This window comes from Streptopelia decaocto, assembly GCF_964273445.1.
Source record: "Streptopelia decaocto genome assembly, chromosome: 28".
Taxonomy (NCBI): Eukaryota; Metazoa; Chordata; class Aves; order Columbiformes; family Columbidae; genus Streptopelia; species Streptopelia decaocto.
In genome coordinates this window covers 890,670-912,814 of record NC_138683.1, presented here as the reverse complement: position 1 = coordinate 912,814, position 22,145 = coordinate 890,670, and the positions used below count along the sequence as shown (strand labels likewise).

Here is a 22,145-nt window from a genome sequence, read left to right as displayed (position 1 = left end):
GGGGGGGTGGATTTAAACCTCCGCCCCACATCCAAAGTCTCATTGAGCGCTATGGGGCAGCAGGGGGAGGTTGGGGGGCGCCCCCCAAGCCCCCAGACCCCCCTGGACATGGGGGGCCGGGCACTTAGGGGGCTGCGCTATGGGGAGCTGGGGAGGGCGCTGCTGGTTTTGGGGCTCTGCGCTCTGCCCCCCATCGTGAGACACGCCGAGACGGTGAGTGCGGAGCCATAGGGGCCGCCCCATAGATCCGGACCCACGGCGGGACCCATAGATTTGGGATATGGGGGGGGGGAGAGCTGGCGGCCCCATTGGTTTCAATGGGGTAGACCTGGCAGCCCATTGGTTTCAATGGGGTAGACCTGGCAGCCCATTGGTTTCAATGGGGTAGACCTTGCAGCCCATTGGGTTCGATGGGGTTTTGTGGGTCTTGGACAGCAGTTATGGGGCTGGGAGCTGTGGGGTGGGATCTATGGGGCTGGGGCAACGCTATGGGGTGGGATCTATGGGGCTGGAACCTATGGGGTGGGATCTATGGGGCTGGGAACACTGGGATCTCTATGGGGTAGACCTGGCAGCCCATTGGTTTCAATGGGTAGACCTGGCAGCCCCATTGGTTTCAATGGGGTAGACCTGGCAGCCCATACATCCCAATGGGGCTGGTGGGTTTTGGGGGGCACTTATGGGGCTGGGAGCTGTGGGGTGGGCTCTATGGGGCTGGGTGGGTGCTATGGGGCAGCATCTATAGCTCTGAGCCCTATGGGGCGGGATCTATGGGGCGGGATCTATGGGAGGTCTATGGGGTAGACCTGGCAGCCCATTGGTTTCAATGGGGAGACCTGGCAGCCCATTGGTTTCAATGGGGAGACCTGGCAGCCCATGGGTTCTATGGGGTTTTGTGGGTCTTGGACAGCACTTATGGGGCTGGGAGCTGTGGGGTGCGATCTGTGGGGCTGGGGCAACGCTATGGGGTGGGATCTATGGGGCTGGAAACTTGGGGATCTCTATGGGGTAGACCTGGCAGCCCATTGGTTCTAATGGGCTCTATGGGGCTGGGTGCTATGGGGCAGCCTCTATAGCTCTCATAGAGTCTCTATGGGTCACTCTATGGTCTCTATGGTCTCTATGGGTCTCTATGGCTCTCTATGGTCTCTATGGTCTCTATGGTCTCTATGGTCTCTATGGGTCCCTATGGGTCTCTATGGCTCTCTATGGTCTCTATGGTCTCTATGGTCTCTATGGTCTCTATGGGTCCCTATGGGTCTCTATGGCTCTCTATGGTCTCTATGGTCTCTATGGTCTCTATGGTCTCTATGGTCTCTATGGGTCTCTATGGTCTCTATGGGTCTCTATGGTCTCTATGGTCTCTATGGTCTCTATGGGTCTCTATGGTCTCTATGGGTCTCTATGGGTCTCTATGGGTCCCTATGGGTCTCTATGGTCTCTCTATGGTCTCTATGGTCTCTATGGTCCCTATAGGTCTCTATGGTCTCTATGGTCTCTATGGGTCTCTATGGGTCCCTATGGGTCTCTATGGTCTCTATGGTCTCTATGGTCTCTATGGGTCTCTATGGTCTCTATGGTCTCTATGGGTCTCTATGGTCTCTATGGTCCCTATGGTCTCTATGGGTCTCTATGGTCTCTATGGGTCTCTATGGGTCTCTATGGTCTCTATGGTCTCTATGGGTCTCTATGGTCTCTATGGGTCTCTATGGGTCTCTATGGTCCCTATGGGTCTCTATGGTCTCTATGGTCTCTATGGGTCCCTATGGTCTCTATGGTCTCTATGGTCTCTATGGTCTCTATGGGTCCCTATGGGTCTCTATGGGTCTCTATGGTCTCTATGGTCTCTATGGGTCTCTATGGTCCCTATGGGTCTCTATGGTCTCTATGGGTCCCTATGGGTCTCTATGGGTCTCTATGGTCTCTATGGTCTCTATGGGTCTCTATGGTCTCTATGGGTCTCTATGGTCCCTATGGGTCTCTATGGTCTCTATGGTCTCTATGGTCTCTATGGGTCTCTATGGTCTCTATGGTCTCTATGGTCTCTATGGGTCTCTATGGTCTCTATGGTCTCTATGGGTCTCTATGGTCTCTATGGGTCTCTATGGGTCTCTATGGTCCCTATGGGTCTCTATGGTCTCTATGGTCTCTATGGGTCCCTATGGTCTCTATGGTCTCTATGGTCTCTATGGTCTCTATGGGTCTCTATGGTCTCTATGGTCTCTATGGTCTCTATGGGTCTCTATGGTCTCTATGGGTCTCTATGGTCTCTATGGTCCCTATGGGTCCCTATGGTCTCTATGGGTCTCTATGGTCTCTATGGGTCCCTATGGTCTCTATGGTCTCTATGGTCTCTATGGGTCTCTATGGGTCTCTATGGTCTCTATGGGTCTCTATGGGTCTCTATGGGTCTCTATGGGTCTCTATGGTCTCTATGGGTCTCTATGGTCTCTATGGTCTCTATGGTCCCTATGGGTCTCTATGGTCTCTATGGGTCTCTATGGTCTCTATGGGTCCCTATGGTCTCTATGGTCTCTATGGTCTCTATGGGTCTCTATGGGTCTCTATGGTCTCTATGGGTCTCTATGGTCTCTATGGGTCTCTATGGTCTCTATGGGTCTCTATGGGTCTCTATGGTCTCTATGGGTCTCTATGGTCTCTATGGTCTCTATGGTCTCTATGGTCTCTATGGTCTCTATGGGTCCCTATGGGTCTCTATGGGTCTCTATGGGTCTCTATGGTCTCTATGGGTCTCTATGGTCTCTATGGTCTCTATGGTCTCTATGGTCTCTATGGGTCTCTATGGGTCTCTATGGGTCTCTATGGTCTCTATGGTCTCTATGGTCTCTATGGTCCCTATGGGTCTCTATGGTCTCTATGGTCTCTATGGTCTCTATGGTCTCTATGGTCTCTATGGGTCTCTATGGGTCTCTATGGTCTCTATGGTCTCTATGGGTCTCTATGGGTCTCTATGGTCTCTATGGTCTCTATGGTCTCTATGGGTCTCTATGGGTCCCTATGCGTCTCTATGGGTCTCTATGGTCTCTATGGGTCCCTATGGGTCTCTATGGGTCTCTATGGTCTCTATGGTCTCTATGGTCTCTATGGGTCTCTATGGTCTCTATGGTCTCTATGGTCTCTATGGGTCCCTATGGGTCTCTATGGGTCTCTATGGTCTCTATGGGTCTCTATGGTCTCTATGGTCTCTATGGTCTCTATGGTCTCTATGGTCTCTATGGTCCCTATGGGTCTCTATGGTCTCTATGGTCTCTATGGTCTCTATGGTCTCTATGGGTCTCTATGGGTCTCTATGGTCTCTATGGTCTCTATGGGTCTCTATGGGTCTCTATGGTCTCTATGGTCTCTATGGTCTCTATGGGTCTCTATGGGTCCCTATGCGTCTCTATGGGTCTCTATGGTCTCTATGGGTCCCTATGGGTCTCTATGGGTCTCTATGGTCTCTATGGTCTCTATGGTCTCTATGGGTCTCTATGGTCTCTATGGTCTCTATGGTCTCTATGGGTCCCTATGGGTCTCTATGGGTCTCTATGGTCTCTATGGGTCTCTCTGGTCTCTATGGTCTCTATGGTCTCTATGGGTCTCTATGGGTCTCTATGGTCTCTATGGTCTCTATGGGTCTCTATGGGTCCCTATGGGTCTCTATGGTCTCTATGGGTCTCTATGGTCTCTATGGTCTCTATGGGTCTCTATGGTCTCTATGGTCCCTATGGGTCTCTATGGTCTCTATGGGTCTCTATGGTCTCTATGGTCTCTATGGGTCTCTATGGTCTCTATGGTCTCTATGGTCTCTATGGGTCTCTATGGTCTCTATGGGTCTCTATGGTCTCTATGGTCTCTATGGGTCCCTATGGGTCTCTATGGTCTCTATGGTCTCTATGGTCTCTATGGGTCCCTATGGGTCTCTATGGTCTCTATGGTCTCTATGGTCTCTATGGGTCTCTATGGGTCTCTATGGTCTCTATGGTCTCTATGGTCCCTATGGGTCTCTATGGTCTCTATGGTCTCTATGGGTCCCTATGGGTCTCTATGGTCTCTATGGTCTCTATGGTCTCTATGGTCTCTATGGGTCTCTATGGGTCTCTATGGTCTCTATGGTCTCTATGGTCTCTATGGGTCCCTATGGGTCTCTATGGTCTCTATGGTCTCTATGGGTCTCTATGGGTCTCTATGGTCTCTATGGTCTCTATGGTCTCTATGGTCTCTATGGGTCTCTATGGTCTCTATGGTCTCTATGGTCTCTATGGGTCTCTATGGGTCCCTATGGGTCTCTATGGTCTCTATGGTCTCTATGGTCTCTATGGTCTCTATGGTCTCTATGGTCTCTATGGTCTCTATGGTCAGCTCTATGGGGTGTCTGGCTCTGCCCCACAGATCCTGTGGGTCTCGCGGCGGCTCCTGGGCCGCCCCCTGTGGGTCCGGCTGCTCGGCGCCACGTTCTACGGGCAGTTCGTGGGGGGCCGGACCCACGGCGACCTGGCGGCCACGGCGCGGAGGCTGCGATCTATGGGGCTGAGAGCCATGGTGGCCGTGCCCTGCGAGGGGGACGCGGGGCGGGAGCCACAGGGGTGCGTGGGGCCGGTTGTGGGGCTGGGAACCACTTATGGGGCTGGGAACCACTTATGGGGCTGGGTATGGGGCTGGTTGTGGGGCTGGGAACCACTTATGGGGCTGGGAACCACTTATGGGGCTGGTTATGGGGCTGGGAACCACTTATGGGGCTGGAAAGAACATATGGGGCTGGTTATGGGGCCACTTATGGGGCTGGAAACCACTTATGGGGCTGGTTATGGGTCTGGTTGTGGGGCTGGGAACCACTTATGGGGCTGGTTATGGGGCCACTTATGGGGCTGGGGACCACTTATGGGGCTGGTTATGGGGCTGGAAGGAACATGGGGCTGGTTATGGGGCTGGGAGGTGGTTATGGGGCTGGGAACCACTTATGGGGCTGGTTATGGGGCTGGTTGTGGGGCTGGGAACCACTTATGGGGCTGGTTATGGGGCTGGGAACCACTTATGGGGCTGGTGATGGGGCTGGAAAGAACATATGGGGCAGGTTATGGGGCTGGTTGTGGGTCTAGAAATGGGTTATGGGGTTGGTTATGGGCCACTTATGGGGCTGGGAGGTTCCTATGGGGCTGGTTATGGGGTGGGAGGTGGTTATGGGGCTGGTTATGGGGCTGGGAACCACTTATGGGGCTGGTTATGGGGCTGGTTATGGGGCTGGGAACCACTTATGGGGCTGGAAGGAACTTATGGGGCTGGTTGTGGGGCTGGGAGGTGGGTATGGGGCTGGTTATGGGGCTAGAAATGGGTTATGGGGCTGGTTATGGGGCTGGTTATGGGGCTGGGAACCACTTATGGGGCTGGTTATGGGGCCACTTATGGGGCTGGGGGTGGGTATGGGGCTGGTTGTGGGTCTAGAAACCACTTATGGGGCTGGTTATGGGGCTGGTTATGGGGCTGGGGGCTGGTTGTGGGTCTGGTTATGGGGCTGGGAACCACTTATGGGGCTGGTTATGGGGCTGGGAGGTGGTTATGGGGCTGGTTATGGGGCTAGAAATGGGTTATGGGGCTGGTTATGGGGCCACTTATGGGGCTGGGAACCACTTATGGGGCTGGTTATGGGGCTGGTTGTGGGGCTGGGAACCACTTATGGGGCTGGTTATGGGGCTGGAAAGAACATATGGGGGTACTTATGGGGCTGGGACCTGTGGGGCGGGATCTATGGGGCGGGATCTATGGGGCTGGGGGGCTGCTATGGGTGGGATCTATGGGGCGGGATCTATGGGGCGGGATCTATGGGGCGGGATCTATGGGTGGGATCTATGGGGTGGGATCTATGGGGCGGGATCTATGGGGCGGGATCTATGGGGCAGGGAGAGCTGGTACGAGGCCAATCGGGGGGCGGCGCTGGAATGTGTGGGGCTGGCGGCCGCTATGGGGCCGGAGCCCATGATGCAGCTGAAGGTGACGGCGCTGCTGAGCGCGCGGCTCTGCGTGAGTTGGGGGGCAGCCCCATAGATCTATGGGGCACGGGGTAACACTTGGGGGGCAGCCCCATAGAATCCATGGGGCACAGGGTAACACTTGGGGGGCAGCCCCATAGAATCTATGGGGCACAGGGTAACACTTGGGGGGGTGGGATCTATGGGGCTGGGGTGGGATCTGTGGGGCTGGGTGGGCGCTATGGGGCACATGGGGGTCACTTGTGGGGCAGCCCCATAGAATCTATGGGGCAGAGGGGGTCACTTGGGGGGCAACCCCATAGAATCCATGGGGTGCGGGGGGGGGGCACTTGTTGGCAACCCCATAGGATCTATGGGGCAGAGGGGGTCACTTGGGGGGCAGCCCCATAGAATCTATGGGGTGGGGGGGTCACTTGGGGGGCAGCCCCATAGAATCTATGGGGCACAGGGTAACACTTGGGGGGGGGCTGGGGTGGGATCTATGGGGTACATGGGAACTTGGGGGGCAGCCCCATAGAATCCATGGGGTGTGGGGGGGGGGTCACTTGTTGGCAACCCCATAGGATCTATGGGGCAGAGGGAGGGTCACTTGGGGGGCAGCCCCATAGAATCTATGGGGCGGGAGGGTCACTTACTGGCAACCCCATAGAATCTATGGGGCAGAGTGGTTGTCACTTGGGGGGCAGCCCCATAGAATCTATGGGGCATAGGGAGGGTCACTTGTGGGGCAGCCCCATAGAATCTATGGGGCAGAGGAAGGGTCACTTGGGGGGCAGCCCCATAGACTCTATGGGGCCGGGGGGGTCACTTGGGGGGCAGCCCTATAGAATCTATGGGGCACAGGGTAACACTTGGGGGGCAGCCCCATAGAATCCATGGGGTGCGGGGGGGGGGGTCACTTGTTGGCAACCCCATAGGATCTATGGGGCAGAGGGAGGGTCACTTGTGGGGCAGCCCCATAGAATCTATGGGGCAGGGGGTAACACTTGGGGGGCAGCCCCATAGAATCTATGGGGCACAGGGTAACACTTGGGGGGGGGCTGGGGTGGGATCTATGGGTCATGATGGGTCACGTGGGGGGCAGCCCCATAGAATCTATGGGGCAGAGGGAGGGTCACTTGGGGGGCAGCCCCATAGAATCTATGGGGCAGGGGGTAACACTTGGGGGGTGGGATCTGTGGGGCTGGGTGGGCGCTATGGGGCACATGGGGGGGAACTTGGGGGGCAGCCCCATAGAATCTATGGGGCAGAGGGGGTCACTTGTGGGGCAGCCCCATAGAATCCATGGGGCAGAGGGAGGGTCACTTGGGGGGCAGCCCCATAGAATCTATGGGGCAGGGGGTAACACTTCGGGGGGGAAGGATCTATGGGGCTGGGGTGGGATCTGTGGGGTACATGGAAACTTGTGGGGCAGCCCCATAGAATCTATGGGGCAGAGGGGGTCACTTGTGGGGCAGCCCCATAGAATCCATGGGGCACAGGGTAACACTTGGGGGGTGGGATCTGTGGGGCTGGGTGGGCGCTATGGGGCACATGGGGGGAACTTGGGGGGCAGCCCCATAGAATCTATGGGGCGGGGGGGTCACTTGGGGGGCAGCCCCATAGAATCTATGGGGTGGGGGGGTCACTTGTTGGCAACCCCATAGGATCTATGGAGCAGAGGGAGGGTCACTTGTGGGGCAGCCCCATAGAATCTATGGGGCAGGGGGTAACACTTGGGGGGCAGCCCCATAGAATCCATGGGGCACAGGGTAACACTTGGGGGGTGGGATCAGTGGGGCTGGGTGGGCGCTATGGGGCACATGGGGGGGTACTTGGGGGGCAGCCCCATAGATCTATGGGGCAGAGGGTGGAACACTGTATGGAATCTATGGGGTGGGGGGAAACACTGGGGGGCAGCCCCATAGAATCTATGGGGCGGGAGGGTCACTTATTGGCAACCCCATAGAATCTATGGGGCGGGGGGGGGGTCACTTGGGGGTCAGCCCCATAGAATCTATGGGGCAGCCCCCCACGTCTCTGCCCCACAGGAGGACCTGGGGCGCTGCCCGGCGGGGGAGGGGCTGACGCTGGAGCGAGCGGCCGCCATGATGGGGGGGGAGGTGAATGTGTGGGGCGCCCCATAGCGGGGGGGGGGGTCCCTCTGCCCCATAGCGCCCCATAGAGCCCCAATCTATGGGCCCCAGCCCCATAGATCCCCATAGACCCCCTGTTATATAGATCCCAGTGCCCCATAGAAACCTTATCTATGGGTCCCAGCCCCACATTGGCCCAATGGCGGGGCCCCCCTGCCCCATAGCGCCCCATAGCGCCCCATAGCGCCCCAATCTATGGGTCACCGTGCCCCATAGAAACCCATTGTGTGGTTCTTTCCGCCCCATAGCGGCCTAATCTATAGGTCCCTCTGCCCCATAGAACCCAACTATGAGTCCCCCTGCCCCATAGCGCCCCATAGATTTCCCCCACGTGTCACCCAGCCCCATAGAACCCCATAGAACCCAATAGAACCCAATAGAACCCCATAGAACCCAATGAGGTGGCTCCCAGGCCCCATAGCTCAGATGTGTGGGGCCAGCCCCATAGATTCCAATGTGTGGGTCCTGCCCCACAGGATGCGGCTCTTCCCGCTCTGACCCCCGACCAGAACCGGCACTTGGGGGTCGCGCTGAAGCGGCTCGAGGAGGTGGCGGCGGTGAGAGGATCTATGGGGCAGATCTATGGGGCAGGATCTATGGGGCTGGGAGGGAGCGATGGGTCTCTATGGGTCCCTATGGGTCTCTATGGGTCTCTATGGTCTCTATGGGTCTCTATGGTCTCTATGGTCTCTATGGGTCTCTATGGTCTCTATGGGTCTCTATGGGTCCCTATGGGTCTCTATGGTCTCTATGGGTCTCTATGGGTCTCTATGGGTCTCTATGGTCTCTATGGTCTCTATGGGTCTCTATGGTCTCTATGGTCTCTATGGGTCCCTATGGGTCTCTATGGGTCTCTATGGGTCTCTATGGGTCTCTATGGGTCAATCTATGGGTCTCTATGGGTCTCTATGGGTCTCTATGGGTCAATCTATGGGTCTCTATGGTCTCTATGGTCTCTATGGGTCTCTATGGGTCTCTATGGTCTCTATGGGTCTCTATGGGTCCCTATGGGTCTCTATGGTCTCTATGGGTCCCTATGGGTCCCTATGGGTCTCTATGGGTCTCTATGGGTCTCTATGGTCCCTATGGGTCTCTATGGTCCCTATGGGTCTCTATGGGTCCCTATGGGTCCCTATGGGTCCCTATGGGTCTCTATGGGTCTCTATGGGTCTCTATGGTCTCTATGGTCTCTATGGGTCTCTATGGGTCTCTATGGTCCCTATGGGTCTCTATGGGTCCCTATGGGTCCCTATGGGTCCCTATGGGTCTCTATGGGTCTCTATGGGTCTCTATGGTCTCTATGGTCCCTATGGGTCTCTATGGGTCTCTATGGGTCCCTATGGGTCTCTATGGGTCTCTATGGTCTCTATGGGTCCCTATGGGTCCCTATGGTCTCTATGGGTCTCTATGGTCTCTATGGGTCTCTATGGTCTCTATGGTCTCTATGGGTCTCTATGGTCTCTATGGGTCTCTATGGGTCCCTATGGGGCTCTATGGTCTCTATGGTCTCTATGGGTCTCTATGGGTCTCTATGGGTCTCTATGGTCTCTATGGGTCCCTATGAGTCTCTATGGGTCTCTATGGGTCTCTATGGGTCTCTATGGTCTCTATGGGTCCCTATGAGTCTCTATGGGTCTCTATGGGTCTCTATGGTCTCTATGGTCTCTATGGTCTCTATGGTCCCTATGGGTCTCTATGGGTCCCTATGGGTCCCTATGGGTCTCTATGGTCTCTATGGTCTCTATGGTCTCTATGGGTCTCTATGGGTCCCTATGGGTCTCTATGGGTCTCTATGGGTCTCTATGGTCTCTATGGTCTCTATGGGTCCCTATGGGTCTCTATGGTCTCTATGGTCTCTATGGTCTCTATGGGTCTCTATGGTCTCTATGGTCTCTATGGTCCCTATGGGTCTCTATGGGTCCCCATTCCCCATTGTCCCCACCCTCCCCCAACCGACCAATCCCAGGCCGCCGCGGGGCAGCGCGTCCGCCTCCTATTGGACGCCGAGCTCAGCGTCCTCGACCCCTCATTGGCCACCGTCACCTGGGCGCTGATGAGACGGCACAACCGGGAGCGGCCGTGGGTCTGGGGCACCATCCAGGCCTATCGGCGGGTCCGTGGGGCTGCCCCATAGCGACCCATAGCGGGGGAGGGGCGTGGAATTCGGGGGCTATGGGGTGAAATTTGGGGGGTTTTGGGGTGAAATTGGGGGTTTTGGGGGTGAAATTGGGGGTTTTGGGGTCGATTTTTGGCCTTTTTGGAGTCACTTGTGGGGCGGGATCTATGGGGCAGCCCCATAGCGGGGATGGGGGGGTGGAATTCGGGGTCTATGGGGTGAAATTTGGGGGTTTTGGGGGTGAAATTGGGGGTTTTGGGGTCAAATTTGGGGGTTTTGGGGTCAATTTTTGGCAATTTTAGAGTCACATATGGGGCAGGATCTATGGGGCAGCCCCATAGCGGGGGATTAGTGACCCATAGAATGCAATGGGGAGGCATTTTGGGGTGAAATTGGGCTTTTTGGGGGTTAAATATGGGGGTTTTAGGGTCGATTTTTGGCCTTTTTAGAGTCACTTATGGGGCGGGATCTATGGGGCAGCCCCATAGCGCGACCCATAGAGGGGGATGGGGGCGGAATTTGGGGTCTATGGGGTGAAATTTGGGGGGTTATGGGGCGAAATTGGGGGTTTTGGGGTCCATATTTGGCCTTTTTGGAGTCACTTGTGGGGCGGGATCTATGGGGCAGCCCCATAGCGGGGATGGGGGGGTGGAATTCGGGGTCTATGGGGTGAAATTTGGGGGTTTTTGGGTGAAATTTGGGGGGTTTGGGGGTCAAATTTGGGGGTTTTGGGGGTGAAATCGACACTTTTGGGGGTGAAATTGTTGATTTTGGGGCCAAAACTGAAGAATTTTGGGTCGAAATTGATGAAATTGGGGCTGAAATTGATGATTCTTGGGCCTAAATTGACGATTTTTGGGTCGTAATTCATGAACTTTGGGTCGAAACTGATGAATTTTGGGTTGAAACTGACAAATTTGGGGCTGAAACTAATGAATTTGGGTTGAAATTGATGATTCTTGGGCCTAAATTGACGATTTTGGGGTCGAAAAGGATGAATTTTGGGCTGAAATTGTCGATTTTGGGGCCGAAATTGACGATTTTTGGGCCAAATTTTATTAATTTGGGGTCAAAACTGATGAATTTTGGGTCGAAACTGACGATTTTTGGGTCCGAAACTGATGAATTTTAGGTCGAAACTGATGATTTTGGGGCCAAAATTGATGATTTTGGGAACAAATCTTATGAATTTTGGGTCGAAACTGATGAATTTGGGGTCGAAATTGATGAATTTGGGGCCGAAACTGGTGAATTTTGGGGCTAAAATTGACGATTTTTGGGCCTAAATTCATGATTCTGGGGTCAAATTTCATGAACTTTGGGTCGAAATTGACGATTTTGAGGCCAAAACTGATGAATTTTGGGTCAAAATTGATGAATTTGGGGTCAAAACTGACAAACTTTGGGTCAAAATCGATGAATTTTGGGTTGAAACTGATGAATTTTGGGTCGAAATTGATGAATTTGGGGCTGAAATCGACGATTTCTGGGGCGTAAATTCACGATTTTTGGGCCAAACTTTATGAATTTTGGGTCAAAACTGACGATTTGGGGGCTGAAACCGACGAATTTTGGGTTGAAATCGATGAATTTTTGGTTGAAACTGACAAATTTTGGGTCGAAATCGATGAATTTTGGGTCGAAACTGACAAATTTTGGGCCGAAATTGACGATTTTGGGGCCGAAACTGATGAGTTTTGGGCTGAAATTGACGAATTTGGGGCTGAAATTGATGATTCTTGTGCCTAAATTGACGGGTTTTGGGCTGAAATTGATGAATTTGGGGTCGAAACTGATGAATTTTGGGTCGAAATTTTCGATTTTTGGGCCGAAAAGGCAGTTTTTCTGTGTTTCCAGGGCGCCCCCGAGCGGCTGTGGGGCGCGGCGGCCGCGCTGGGGGGGTCGCGGTTCGGGGTGAAGTTGGTTCGCGGGGCCTATTGGGAAACGGAGCAGCGCGTGGGGGGAGGGGCGAGCGTGCACAGCACGACCCAGGGCACCGACCTCAGGTGGGGGAGGGGGGATCTATGGGGCGGGATCTATGGGGCGGGATGGGGGGGGTGTGGGGAGTGAAAATGGGGCCGATCGGGGGAGAAATGGGGGTGATTTGGGGCATTTTGGGTCAGATTTGGGGTGGGAAATGGGTGATAAAGTGGGATCTATGGGGCGGGATCTATGGGGCGGGATCTATGGGGCAGGTTATGGGGTGTGGGGTGTGAAAATGGGGCTGTTTTGGGGTGGTTTTGGGTCAGATTTTGGGTGGGAAATGGGTGGGAAGGTGGGGATGTGGGGCGGGATCTATGGGGCGGGATCTATGGGGCGGGATCTATGGGGCGGGATCTATGGGGTGTGGGGGTGCAAAGTGACACAATTTTGGGATGAAATGGGTCAGAATTGGGTCAATTTGGGTGGGAATTTGACATCTATGGGGTGGGATCTATGGGGTGGGATCTATGGGGCAGATCTATGGGGCGGGATCTATGGGGCAGGATCTATGGGGCGGATCTATGGGGTGGGATCCATGGGGCGGGATCTATGGGGCGGGATCTATGGGGCGGGATCTATGGGGTGGGGGGGTGCAAAGTGACTCAATTTTGGGGCAAAATGGGTCAGAATTGGGTCAGTTTGGGTGGGAATTTGGGATCTATGGGGCGGGATCTATGGGGCGGGATCTATGGGGCAGGATCTATGGGGTGTGGGGGTGCAAATTGACTCAATTTTGGGGCAAAATGGGTCAGAATTGGGTCAGTTTGGGTGGGAATTTGGGATCTATGGGGCAGGATCTATGGGGCGGGATCTATGGGTCACAATGTGGGGCCCCCCCCAGCTATGGGCGGTGCCTGGAGCTGGCGCTGGGATTGGTCGCCGGCGAGGGGGCGGAGCTCATGGTGGCCACTCACAACGAGGCGTCGGTGCTGCAGGCGACTCAACAGTGGGACCCAAAACCGCCCCATTTCACCCCAAAATCTGACCCAAAACTGCCCGATTCGCCCCAAAATCTGCCCCGAATCGACCCATTTCACCCCAAAATCTGACCCAAAACCGCCCCGATTCGCCCCAAAATCCCCCCAAATCGACCCATTTCACCCCAAAATCTGACCCAAAACCGCCCCGATTCGCCCCAAAATCCCCCCAAATCGACCCATTTCACCCCAAAATCTGACCCAAAACTGCCCGATTCGCCCCAAAATCTGCCCCGAATCGACCCATTTCACCCCAAAATCTGACCCAAAACTGCCCGATTCGCCCCAAAATCCCCCAAATCGACCCATTTCACCCCAAAATCTGACCCAAAACTGCCCCGATTCGCCCCAAAATCCCCCCAAATCGACCCATTTCACCCCAAAATCTGACCCAAAATGCCCCGATTCGCCCCAAAATCCCCCCAAATCGACCCATTTCACCCCAAAATCTGACCCAAAACCGCCCCGATTCGCCCCAAAATCTGACCCAAAAATCCCCGAATTTCCCGCAAATTCCTTCAAATTTCCCCCAAATCCCCCCAATTTCCCCAAATCCCCCCAAATCTTCCCCAAATTCCCCCCTGAAAATCCCCAAATTTCCCCCCAAAAAATTCTCCTCAAATTTCCCCCAAATCCCCCAATTTCTCCCCAATTTTTCCCCAAATTTCCCCCCATTTTCCCCCAATTTGCCCAAATTTCCCCCAAATCCCCTCAAAATTCCCCCAAATCCCCTCAAATTTACCCCAAATTCTCCCCAATTTGCCCAAATTTTCCCCCAAATCCTCCCAAATCTTCCCCAAATTTCCTCCCAAATTTCCCCCCAATTCCTTCAAATTTTCCCCAAATTCCCCCCAATTTCCCCAAATCCCCCCAAATCTCCCCAAATTCCCCCAAATCTCTTCAAATTCTCCCAAATTCCCTCCAAATCCCCTCAAATTTCCCCCAAATTCATTCAAATCTCCCCCAAATTCCCCCAATTTGCCCCAATTCCCCCAAAATCCCCCCAAATTTCCCCAATATTTTCCCCAAATTCCTTCAAATTTCCCCCCGAATTTCCCTCAATTTGCCCAAATTTCCCCCAAATTTCCCCCAATTTGCCCAAATCTCCCCAAATCTTCCCCAAATTTCCTTCAAATTCCCCCAAATCTCCCAATTTACCCCCAATCTCCCCCCAATTTCCCCAAATTCCCCCCAAATTCCCTCAAATCTCCCCCCAATTTCCCCAAATTCCCCCCAAATTCCCTCAAATTTCCCCCCAAATTCCCCCAAAATCTCCCAATTCCTTCAAATTTCCCCCCAAATTCCCCCCAAACCTCTTCAAATTCCCCCCAATTTCCCCAAATTCCCCCCAAACTCCCCCAATTTTCCCTCAAATTTCCCCCCAATTTGCCCAAAATCCCCCCAAATCACCCCAAAATCCCCTCCCCCCCCCCCCCAGGATGCAGCGGCTGCTCCTCCCCCGCTCGGGCGGCGGCGTCTTCTTCGCCCAACTCTACGGGATGTGCGACCACGTGTCCCTGGCTTTGGGTACCAAAAACACCCCAAAATCACCCAAAATCACCCAAAATCACCCCAAAAACACCCCAAAATCACCCAAAAACACCCCAAAATCACCCCAAAAACCCTCAAATTGACCCCAAATCCACCCCAAAATCACCCAAATTCACCCCAAATCCACCCAACTCTACGGGATGTGCGACCACGTGTCCCTGGCTTTGGGTACCAAAAACACCCCAAAATCACCCAAAATCACCCAAAATCACCCCAAAAACACCTCAAAATCATCCCCAAAACCCCCAAATTGACCCCAAAAACCCCCAAATCCACCCCAAATTCACCCCAAAATCACCCAAATTCACCCCAAATCCACCCAACTCTACGGGATGTGCGACCACGTGTCCCTGGCTTTGGGTACCAAAAACACCCCAAAATCACCCAAAATCACCCCAAAAACACCCCAAAATCACACCCAAAACCCTCAAATTGACCCCAAAAACCCCCAAATTGACCCCAAAAACCCCCAAATCCACCCAAAATCCACCCAAATTCACCCCAAATCCACCCAAATTCACCCCAAATCCAACCAAATTCACCCAAAATCGCCCCAAATCCACCCCAAAATCAACCAAAATCACCCCAAATTCACCCAAAATCACCCCAAAACAACCCCCAAAACACCCCAAAATCACCCAAAATGACCCAAAAATCACCCCAAAAGCCCCCAAAATCACCCCAAAACCCCCAAATTGACCCCAAATGCACCCAAAATTCACCCAAAATCACTCAAATTCACCCCAAAACACCCCAAAAAAACCCAAAATCAGCCCCAAATCACCCCAAAATCACCCAAATTGACCCCAAAATCACCCCCAAAACCCCCAAATTGACCCCAAATCACCCCAAAAAACCCCAAATTGACCCCAAATCCACCCAAATTCACCCCAAATCCCCCCAACTCTACGGGATGTGCGACCACGTTTCGCTGGCTTTGGGTACCAAAAACACCCCAAAATCACCCAAAAACACCCCAAAATCACCCAAATTCACCCCAAAACACCCCAAAATCACCCAAAAACACCCCAAAATCACCCCAAACACCCCCAAATTGACCCCAAAAACCCCCAAATTGACCCCAAATCCACCCAAAATCACCCCAATTCACCCCAAAAACCCCCAAATTCACCCCAAATCCACCTAAATTCACCCAAAATCACCCCAAATCCACCCAAAATCACCCCAAAATCACCCCAAAAACCCCCAAAATCAATTCAAAATCACCCCAAATTCACCCAAAATCACCCCCAAAACCCCCAAAATCACCCCAAATCACCCAAAATCACCCCAAAATCACCCCAAATTCACCCCAAATTTACCCCAAAATCCCCCAAATTTACCCCAAATTGACCCCAAATCCACCCCAAATTCCCCCCAATTTCCCCCCAAATTTTCCCCAAATTCCCCCCCGAAAATCCCCAAATTTCCCCCCAAATCTCCCCCAATTTACCCAAATTTCCCCCAAAAATCCCCCCAAACCCCCTCAAATCCCCCCAAATTTCTCCAAATCCCCCCAAATTCCCCTCAAATTTCCCCCAATTTGCCCAAATTCCCCCAAATTTCCCCCTGAAAATCCCCAAATTTCCCCCCAAATTCCTTCAAATTTTCCCCAAATTCCCCCCAAAATTTCCCCCCAAATTCCCCCCAAATTAATTCCCCTCAAATTTCCCCCCAAATTCCCCCCAATTTGCCCAAATTTCCCCCAAATTCTCCTCAAATTCCCCCCAAATCTTCCCCCAATTTGCCCAAATTCCCCCCAAAAATCCCCAAATTTCCCCCAAATCTCTTCAAATTTTCCCCAAATTCCTTCAAATTTCCCCCCAAATTCCCCCCAAATTTCCCCCAATTTGCCCAAATTCCCCCAAATTTCCCCCAAATCTCCCAAATTCCTTCAAATTTTCCCCCAATTTCCCCCCAAATTCCCCCAAATTTCCCAATTTCCCCCCAAAACTCCCAAATTCCTTCAAATTTCCCCCAAATCTCTTCAAATTTCTCCCCAAATTTCCCCCCAAACCCCCCCAAATTTCCCCAAAATTCCCCCAAATCTCCCCCAAATTCCTTGAAATTCCCCCAAATTTCCCCCTGGAAATCCCCAAATTTCCCCCCAAATTCCTTCAAATTTTCCCCTAATTTGCCCAAATTTCCCCCAAATCTCTTCAAATTCCCCCCAAATTCTCCCCCAAATTCCTTCAAATTTCCCCCAAATTCCTTCAAATTTCCCCCCAAATTCCTTCAAATTTCCCCCAAATCCCCCCAAATCCCCCCAATTTCCCCAAATCCCCCCCAATTCCCCCCAAATTTCCCCCCCCGGGGGTCCCCCCGTTGATTTTTGGGGCGAATTCCGGCCGTTTTGGGGCAGGAGAAGCCGGATACGACGTCTACAAGTCGGTGCCGGTGGGGCCGGAAGAGGCGGCGCTGCCGTATTTGGTGCGACGGGCGCGGGAAAACGGCGCCATCTTGGGGGCGGGGCGACGGGATCGGAGGCTGCTGATTGGAGAGTTGAGAAGGAGGCTCCTGGGGGGCGGGGACGGCGAGAAATGACCCAAAATCGGCGAAATTCGGGGCGAAAACGCGAGCGGAATGAGCCCGAAACGCGACGCAAAGTTGACTCGAAATGGGTCAAAGTTGACCCAAAATTGACTCAAAATGACCCAAAATTGACTCAAAATGACCCAAAGTTGATTTATTGGGAGGGGATTGGGGGGCTGGGAAACGCGGCAGAGGGTCCTGGGGGGCAGAAATGGGGAGAAATGACCCAAAATCGGCAAAATTTGGGGCGAAAACGCAACCGGAATGAGCCCAAAACCCAACCAAAGAAGCAACACAAAGTTGAGCCAAAATGAGCCAAAATTGACCCAAAATGACCCAAAATTGACTTATTGGGAGGTGGTTGTGGGGGTGGGATATGGGGGGGAGGGTCCTGAGGGGAAAAATTGGGGTAAAATGGGGTAAAATGACCAAAAATGGTGAAATTTGGGGCGAAAACGCGAGCGGAATGAGCCCGAAACGCGACGCAAAGTTGACTCGAAATGGGTCAAAGTTGACCCAAAATTGACTCAAAATGACCCAAAATTGACTCAAAATGACCCAAAGTTGATTTATTGGGAGGGGATTGGGGGGCTGGGAAACGCGGCAGAGGGTCCTGGGGGGCAGAAATGGGGAGAAATGACCCAAAATCGGCAAAATTTGGGGCGAAAACGCGAGCGGAATGAGCCCAAAACCCAACCAAAGAAGCAACACAAAGTTGAGCCAAAATGAGCCAAAATTGACCCAAAATTGACTCAAAATGACCCAAAATTGACTTATTGGGAGGTGGTTGTGGGGGTGGGATATGGGGGGGAGGGTCCTGAGGGGAAAAATTGGGGTAAAATGGGGTAAAATGACCAAAAATGGTGAAATTTGGGGTGAAAATGAGACCGGAATGAGCCCAAAACTCAACCAAAGAACCGACCCAAATTGAGCCAATATTGACCCAAAATGACCCAAAATTGAGCCAAAATTGACTCAAAATGACCCAAAATTGACTGATTGGGAGGGGGTTGTGGGGCTGGGAAATGGGGATGAGGCAGAAAATGGGGTAAAATGGCCAAAAATGGTGAAATTTGGGGTGAAAATGCGACCGGAATGAGCCCGAAACGCGACGTGAAGTTGACTCAAAATGGCTCAAAATTGACCCAAAATTGACTCAAAATGACCCAAAATTGACTTATTGGGAGGGGGTTGTGGGGGTGGGGACTGGGGGGGAGGGTTCTGAGGGGAAAAATTGGGGTAAAATGGGGTGAAATGACCAAAATTGGTGAAATTTGGGGTGAAAATGTGACCAGAATGAGCCCAAAACTCAACCAAAGAACCGACCCAAATTGAGCCAATATTGACCCCAAATGACCCAAAATTGACGCAAAATGACCCAAAATTGACTTATTGGGAGGGGGTTGTGGGGCTGGGAAATGGGGGGGAGGGTCCTGGGGGGAAAAAATGGGGTAAAATGGCCAAAAATGGTGAAATTTGGGGTGAAAATGCGACCGGAATGAGCCCAAAACTCAACCAAAGAAGCGACACAAAGTTGACCCAAAATTGACCCAAATTGACCCAAAATTGAGCCAAAATGACCCAAAATTGACTTATTGGGAGAGGGTTGTGGGGCTGGGAAATGGGGATGAGGGAGAAAATGGGGTAAAACGGCCAAAAATGGTGAAATTTGGGGTGAAAATGCGACCGGAATGAGCCCAAAACTCAACTGAAGAAGCGACACAAAGTTGAGCCAAAATGGCTCAAAATTGACCCAAAATTGACTCAAATGACCCAAAATTGACTTATTGGGAGGTGGTTGTGGGGCTGGGAAATGGGGGGGAGGGAGAAAATGGGGTAAAATGGCCAAAAATGGTGAAATTTGGGGTGAAAACGCGACCGGAATGAGCCCGAAACGCGACGTGAAGTTGACGCGAAATGGCTGAAAATTGACCCAAAATTGACTCAAAATGACCCAAAATTGACTTATTGGGAGGGGGTTGTGGGGGTGGGGACTGGGGGGGAGGGTTCTGAGGGGAAAAATTGGGGTAAAATGGGGTGAAATGACCAAAATTGGTGAAATTTGGGGTGAAAATGTGACCAGAATGAGCCCAAAACTCAACCAAAGAACCGACCCAAATTGAGCCAATATTGACCCAAAATGACCCAAAATTGACACAAAATGACCCAAAATTGACTTATTGGGAGGTGGTTGTGGGGGTGGGAAATGGGGGGAGGGAAAAATGGGGTAAAATGGCCAAAAATGGTGAAATTTGGGGTGAAAACGCGACCGGAATGAGCCCGAAACTCAACCAAAGAACCAACACAAAGTTGACCCAAAATGGCTCAAAAATGACCCAAAATCGCCCCAAATTGCCCCAAATTGAGCCCAAATTCCGCATGAGACCCCTCAGAACTGGAACTAAATCCCCTCGACCCCCCAAAATCCCCAAAATGCCCCAAATTGCCCCAAAATACTCAATAAATGTGACTCTTGGTTCCCCCTCCCATTGGGGGGTGTGGCCGGAAAATGGCGGGAAGCAAAATGGCGGGAAGGCGGAGGGGGCGGGGCTGGGAGGGGCGGGGCGTGATTGGTCAACGTCATTCAGGGGGCGTGGTTGGGAATGGGCGGGGTTAAGGGGCCGCGGTTTGGCGGGAAGGGGCGGGGCTTAGAGACAGGGAGTTAATGGGAGGGGGCGTGGCTTCCAAGGAGGGGGCGGGGCTTCAAATGGGGCTTTCCAATGGGGCGTGGTTTGCTGTAGGGGGCGTGGTTTGCTGTAGGGGGCGTGGTTTGCCATTGGGGGTGCGGTTTCCGATTGGGGGTGTGGCTTCCAATGGGGGGGGCGGGGTTTCCAAAGGGGGCGTGGCTTCTAATGGGGTGGCCAAGGGGGCGTGGCTTCCAATTGGGTTTCCAAAGGGGGCGTGGCTTCTAATGGGGCTGCCAAGGGGGCGTGGCTTCCCAAGGGGGCGCGGCTTTGGGCTCGTTGTTCCCAATGAGGGGGGCGTGGCTTCCAATGGGGGCGTGGCTTCCAATGGGGCGTTGCCTGGGGGACGGGAGGGGGCGTGGTTTCCCAGGGGGCGTGGCTTTGTGGTCGTGATTCCCAATGGAGGGGCGTGGCTTCCAATGGTTTCCCCAGGGGGGCGTGGCTTCTCAAGGGGGCGTGGCTTTGGGTCGTTGTTCCCAATAGGGGGCGTGGCTTCCATTGGTGGGCGTGGCTCCAAGGGGGCGCCGCTTTGGGGTTGTTGCTCCCAATTGGGGGGGCGTGGCTTCCAATGGGGGGCGTGTCTTTCCAATGCGACGCCACTTGTGGGCGTGGTTTTGTGGTTTGGGGGCGTGGTTTCCCCAGGGGGGCGTGGCTTTGGGGGTCATTGTTCCCAATGAGGGGGGCGTGGCTTCCAATGGGGGGGCGTGGCTTCCAATGGGCTCCCCAAGAGGGCGTGGCTTCTCAAGGGGGCGTGGCTTCCATTGGGGGGCGTGGCTCCAAGGGGGCGCCGCTTTGGGGTCGTTGTTCCCAATTGGGGGGGGCGTGGCTTCCAATGGGGGGCGTGGCTTTAGTGGGGGCGCGTCCTTCCAATGCGGCGCCGTTTGTGGGCGTGGTTTGGTGGTTTGGGGGCGTGGTTTCCCGGGGGGGCGCGGCCTCCGGGCTGTGGGGGGGGGCGGAGGGGGCGTGTCCCCCCCCCCCCCCTCCCCTCTCAGCCAATCACAGCGCCGAGCGCCTCCCCGCTCCCATTGGATTCAATGGGGGGGGGGGGGGGTGGTCTCCATGGCAACCGCGCGCATGCGCCTCCCCCCCACTACCACCCCCCCCACCCCGTGGGCGTGGCCGCGCTGCCATCACGTGGTGCGGCGCCCAATCAGCGCTCTCTGTGTGTCTCTCCCCCCCCCCCCCCCCCCCCACCCAGCGTCGCGCGGCGGCCATTTTGTGCGCGCGGCCCGCGCCGCGGCCAATCAGCGGGCGCCGCGGGGGCGGGGACCAATCGGAGACGTCCATCCCCCCCCCCCCCTTTGCGCGACCCCCCCCCCCATCCCCCTCCCCCCCCCTCCCCTCCCCCCCCCCCCGCAGCCGCCATCGCGCTCGCGATGGACCCGACGTGGGGAGGATTCATCTTCCAGGTCAAGGGGGGGAGGGGAGGGGGGGGGGGGGGGGGCACTGGGGACAGTGGGGGGGGTGGGGGGGGTGGGGACACTATTGACAGTGGGGACAGTGGGGGATGGGGACGGTGGGGGGGGGGTGGGGATGGTGGGGACAATGGGGGGACAATGGGGGGAACTGGGGGGTGGGGACACTGGGGACAATGGGGACAATGGGGGGGTGGGGGGTGGGGATGGTGGGGACAATGGGGGGACTGGGGGGGATGGGGGGGATGGGGACACTATGAACAGTGGGGACACTGGGAGAGACTGGGGGGTGGGGACAGTGGGGACACTGGGGGGATGGGGACAGTGGGGGATGGGGACAGTGGGGACACTGGGGGCAATGGGGACACTGGGGGTACTGGGGGGATGGGACACTATTGACAATGGGGACACTGGGGGGATTGGGGGGGATGGGGACACTGGGGATACTGGGGGGGATGGGAGGGACTGGGGGGATGGGGACACTGGGGGGGATGGGGACACTATTGGCAATGGGGACACTGGGGGCAATGGGGGGGATGGGGACACTGGGGGGGTGGGGACACTGGGGGGGTGGGGACACTGGGGGGATGGGGACACTGGGGGCAATGGGAGGGACTGGGGGGATGGGGACAGTGGGGGGGTGGGGATGGTGGTGACACTGGGGACACTGCGGGGGATGGGGACACTATTGGCAGTGGGGACACTGGGGACAGTGGGGGGATTGGGGGGATGGGGACACTGGGGGCAATGGGGGGAACTGGGGAC

General features: G+C 54.5%; 2 protein-coding genes across 2 annotated transcripts in view; both read left to right on the top strand.

Moving 5' to 3' along the window:
* Positions 1 to 20,939, top strand: part of LOC309450727 (E3 ubiquitin-protein ligase BRE1B-like) — a 152,807-nt gene extending 131,868 nt beyond the window's left edge. Inside the window, exon 20 of the mRNA XM_082073793.1 lies at positions 20,927 to 20,939. The gene's annotated coding sequence lies outside the window, so the exon portion shown is untranslated. The remainder of the gene's footprint in view (positions 1 to 20,926) is intronic.
* PRODH2 (proline dehydrogenase 2) lies at positions 52 to 17,293 on the top strand (the record flags this gene model as incomplete). Its single annotated transcript, XM_082073931.1, has 10 exons — positions 52 to 213; positions 4,393 to 4,586; positions 5,898 to 6,018; positions 8,018 to 8,089; positions 8,599 to 8,679; positions 10,089 to 10,235; positions 12,096 to 12,244; positions 13,063 to 13,167; positions 14,637 to 14,725; positions 17,112 to 17,293. The coding sequence occupies 10 exons, from the start codon at positions 52 to 54 to the stop codon at positions 17,291 to 17,293; spliced, it is 1,302 nt and encodes a 433-aa protein (XP_081930057.1).
* Positions 20,940 to 22,145: the final 1,206 nt, after the last annotated feature.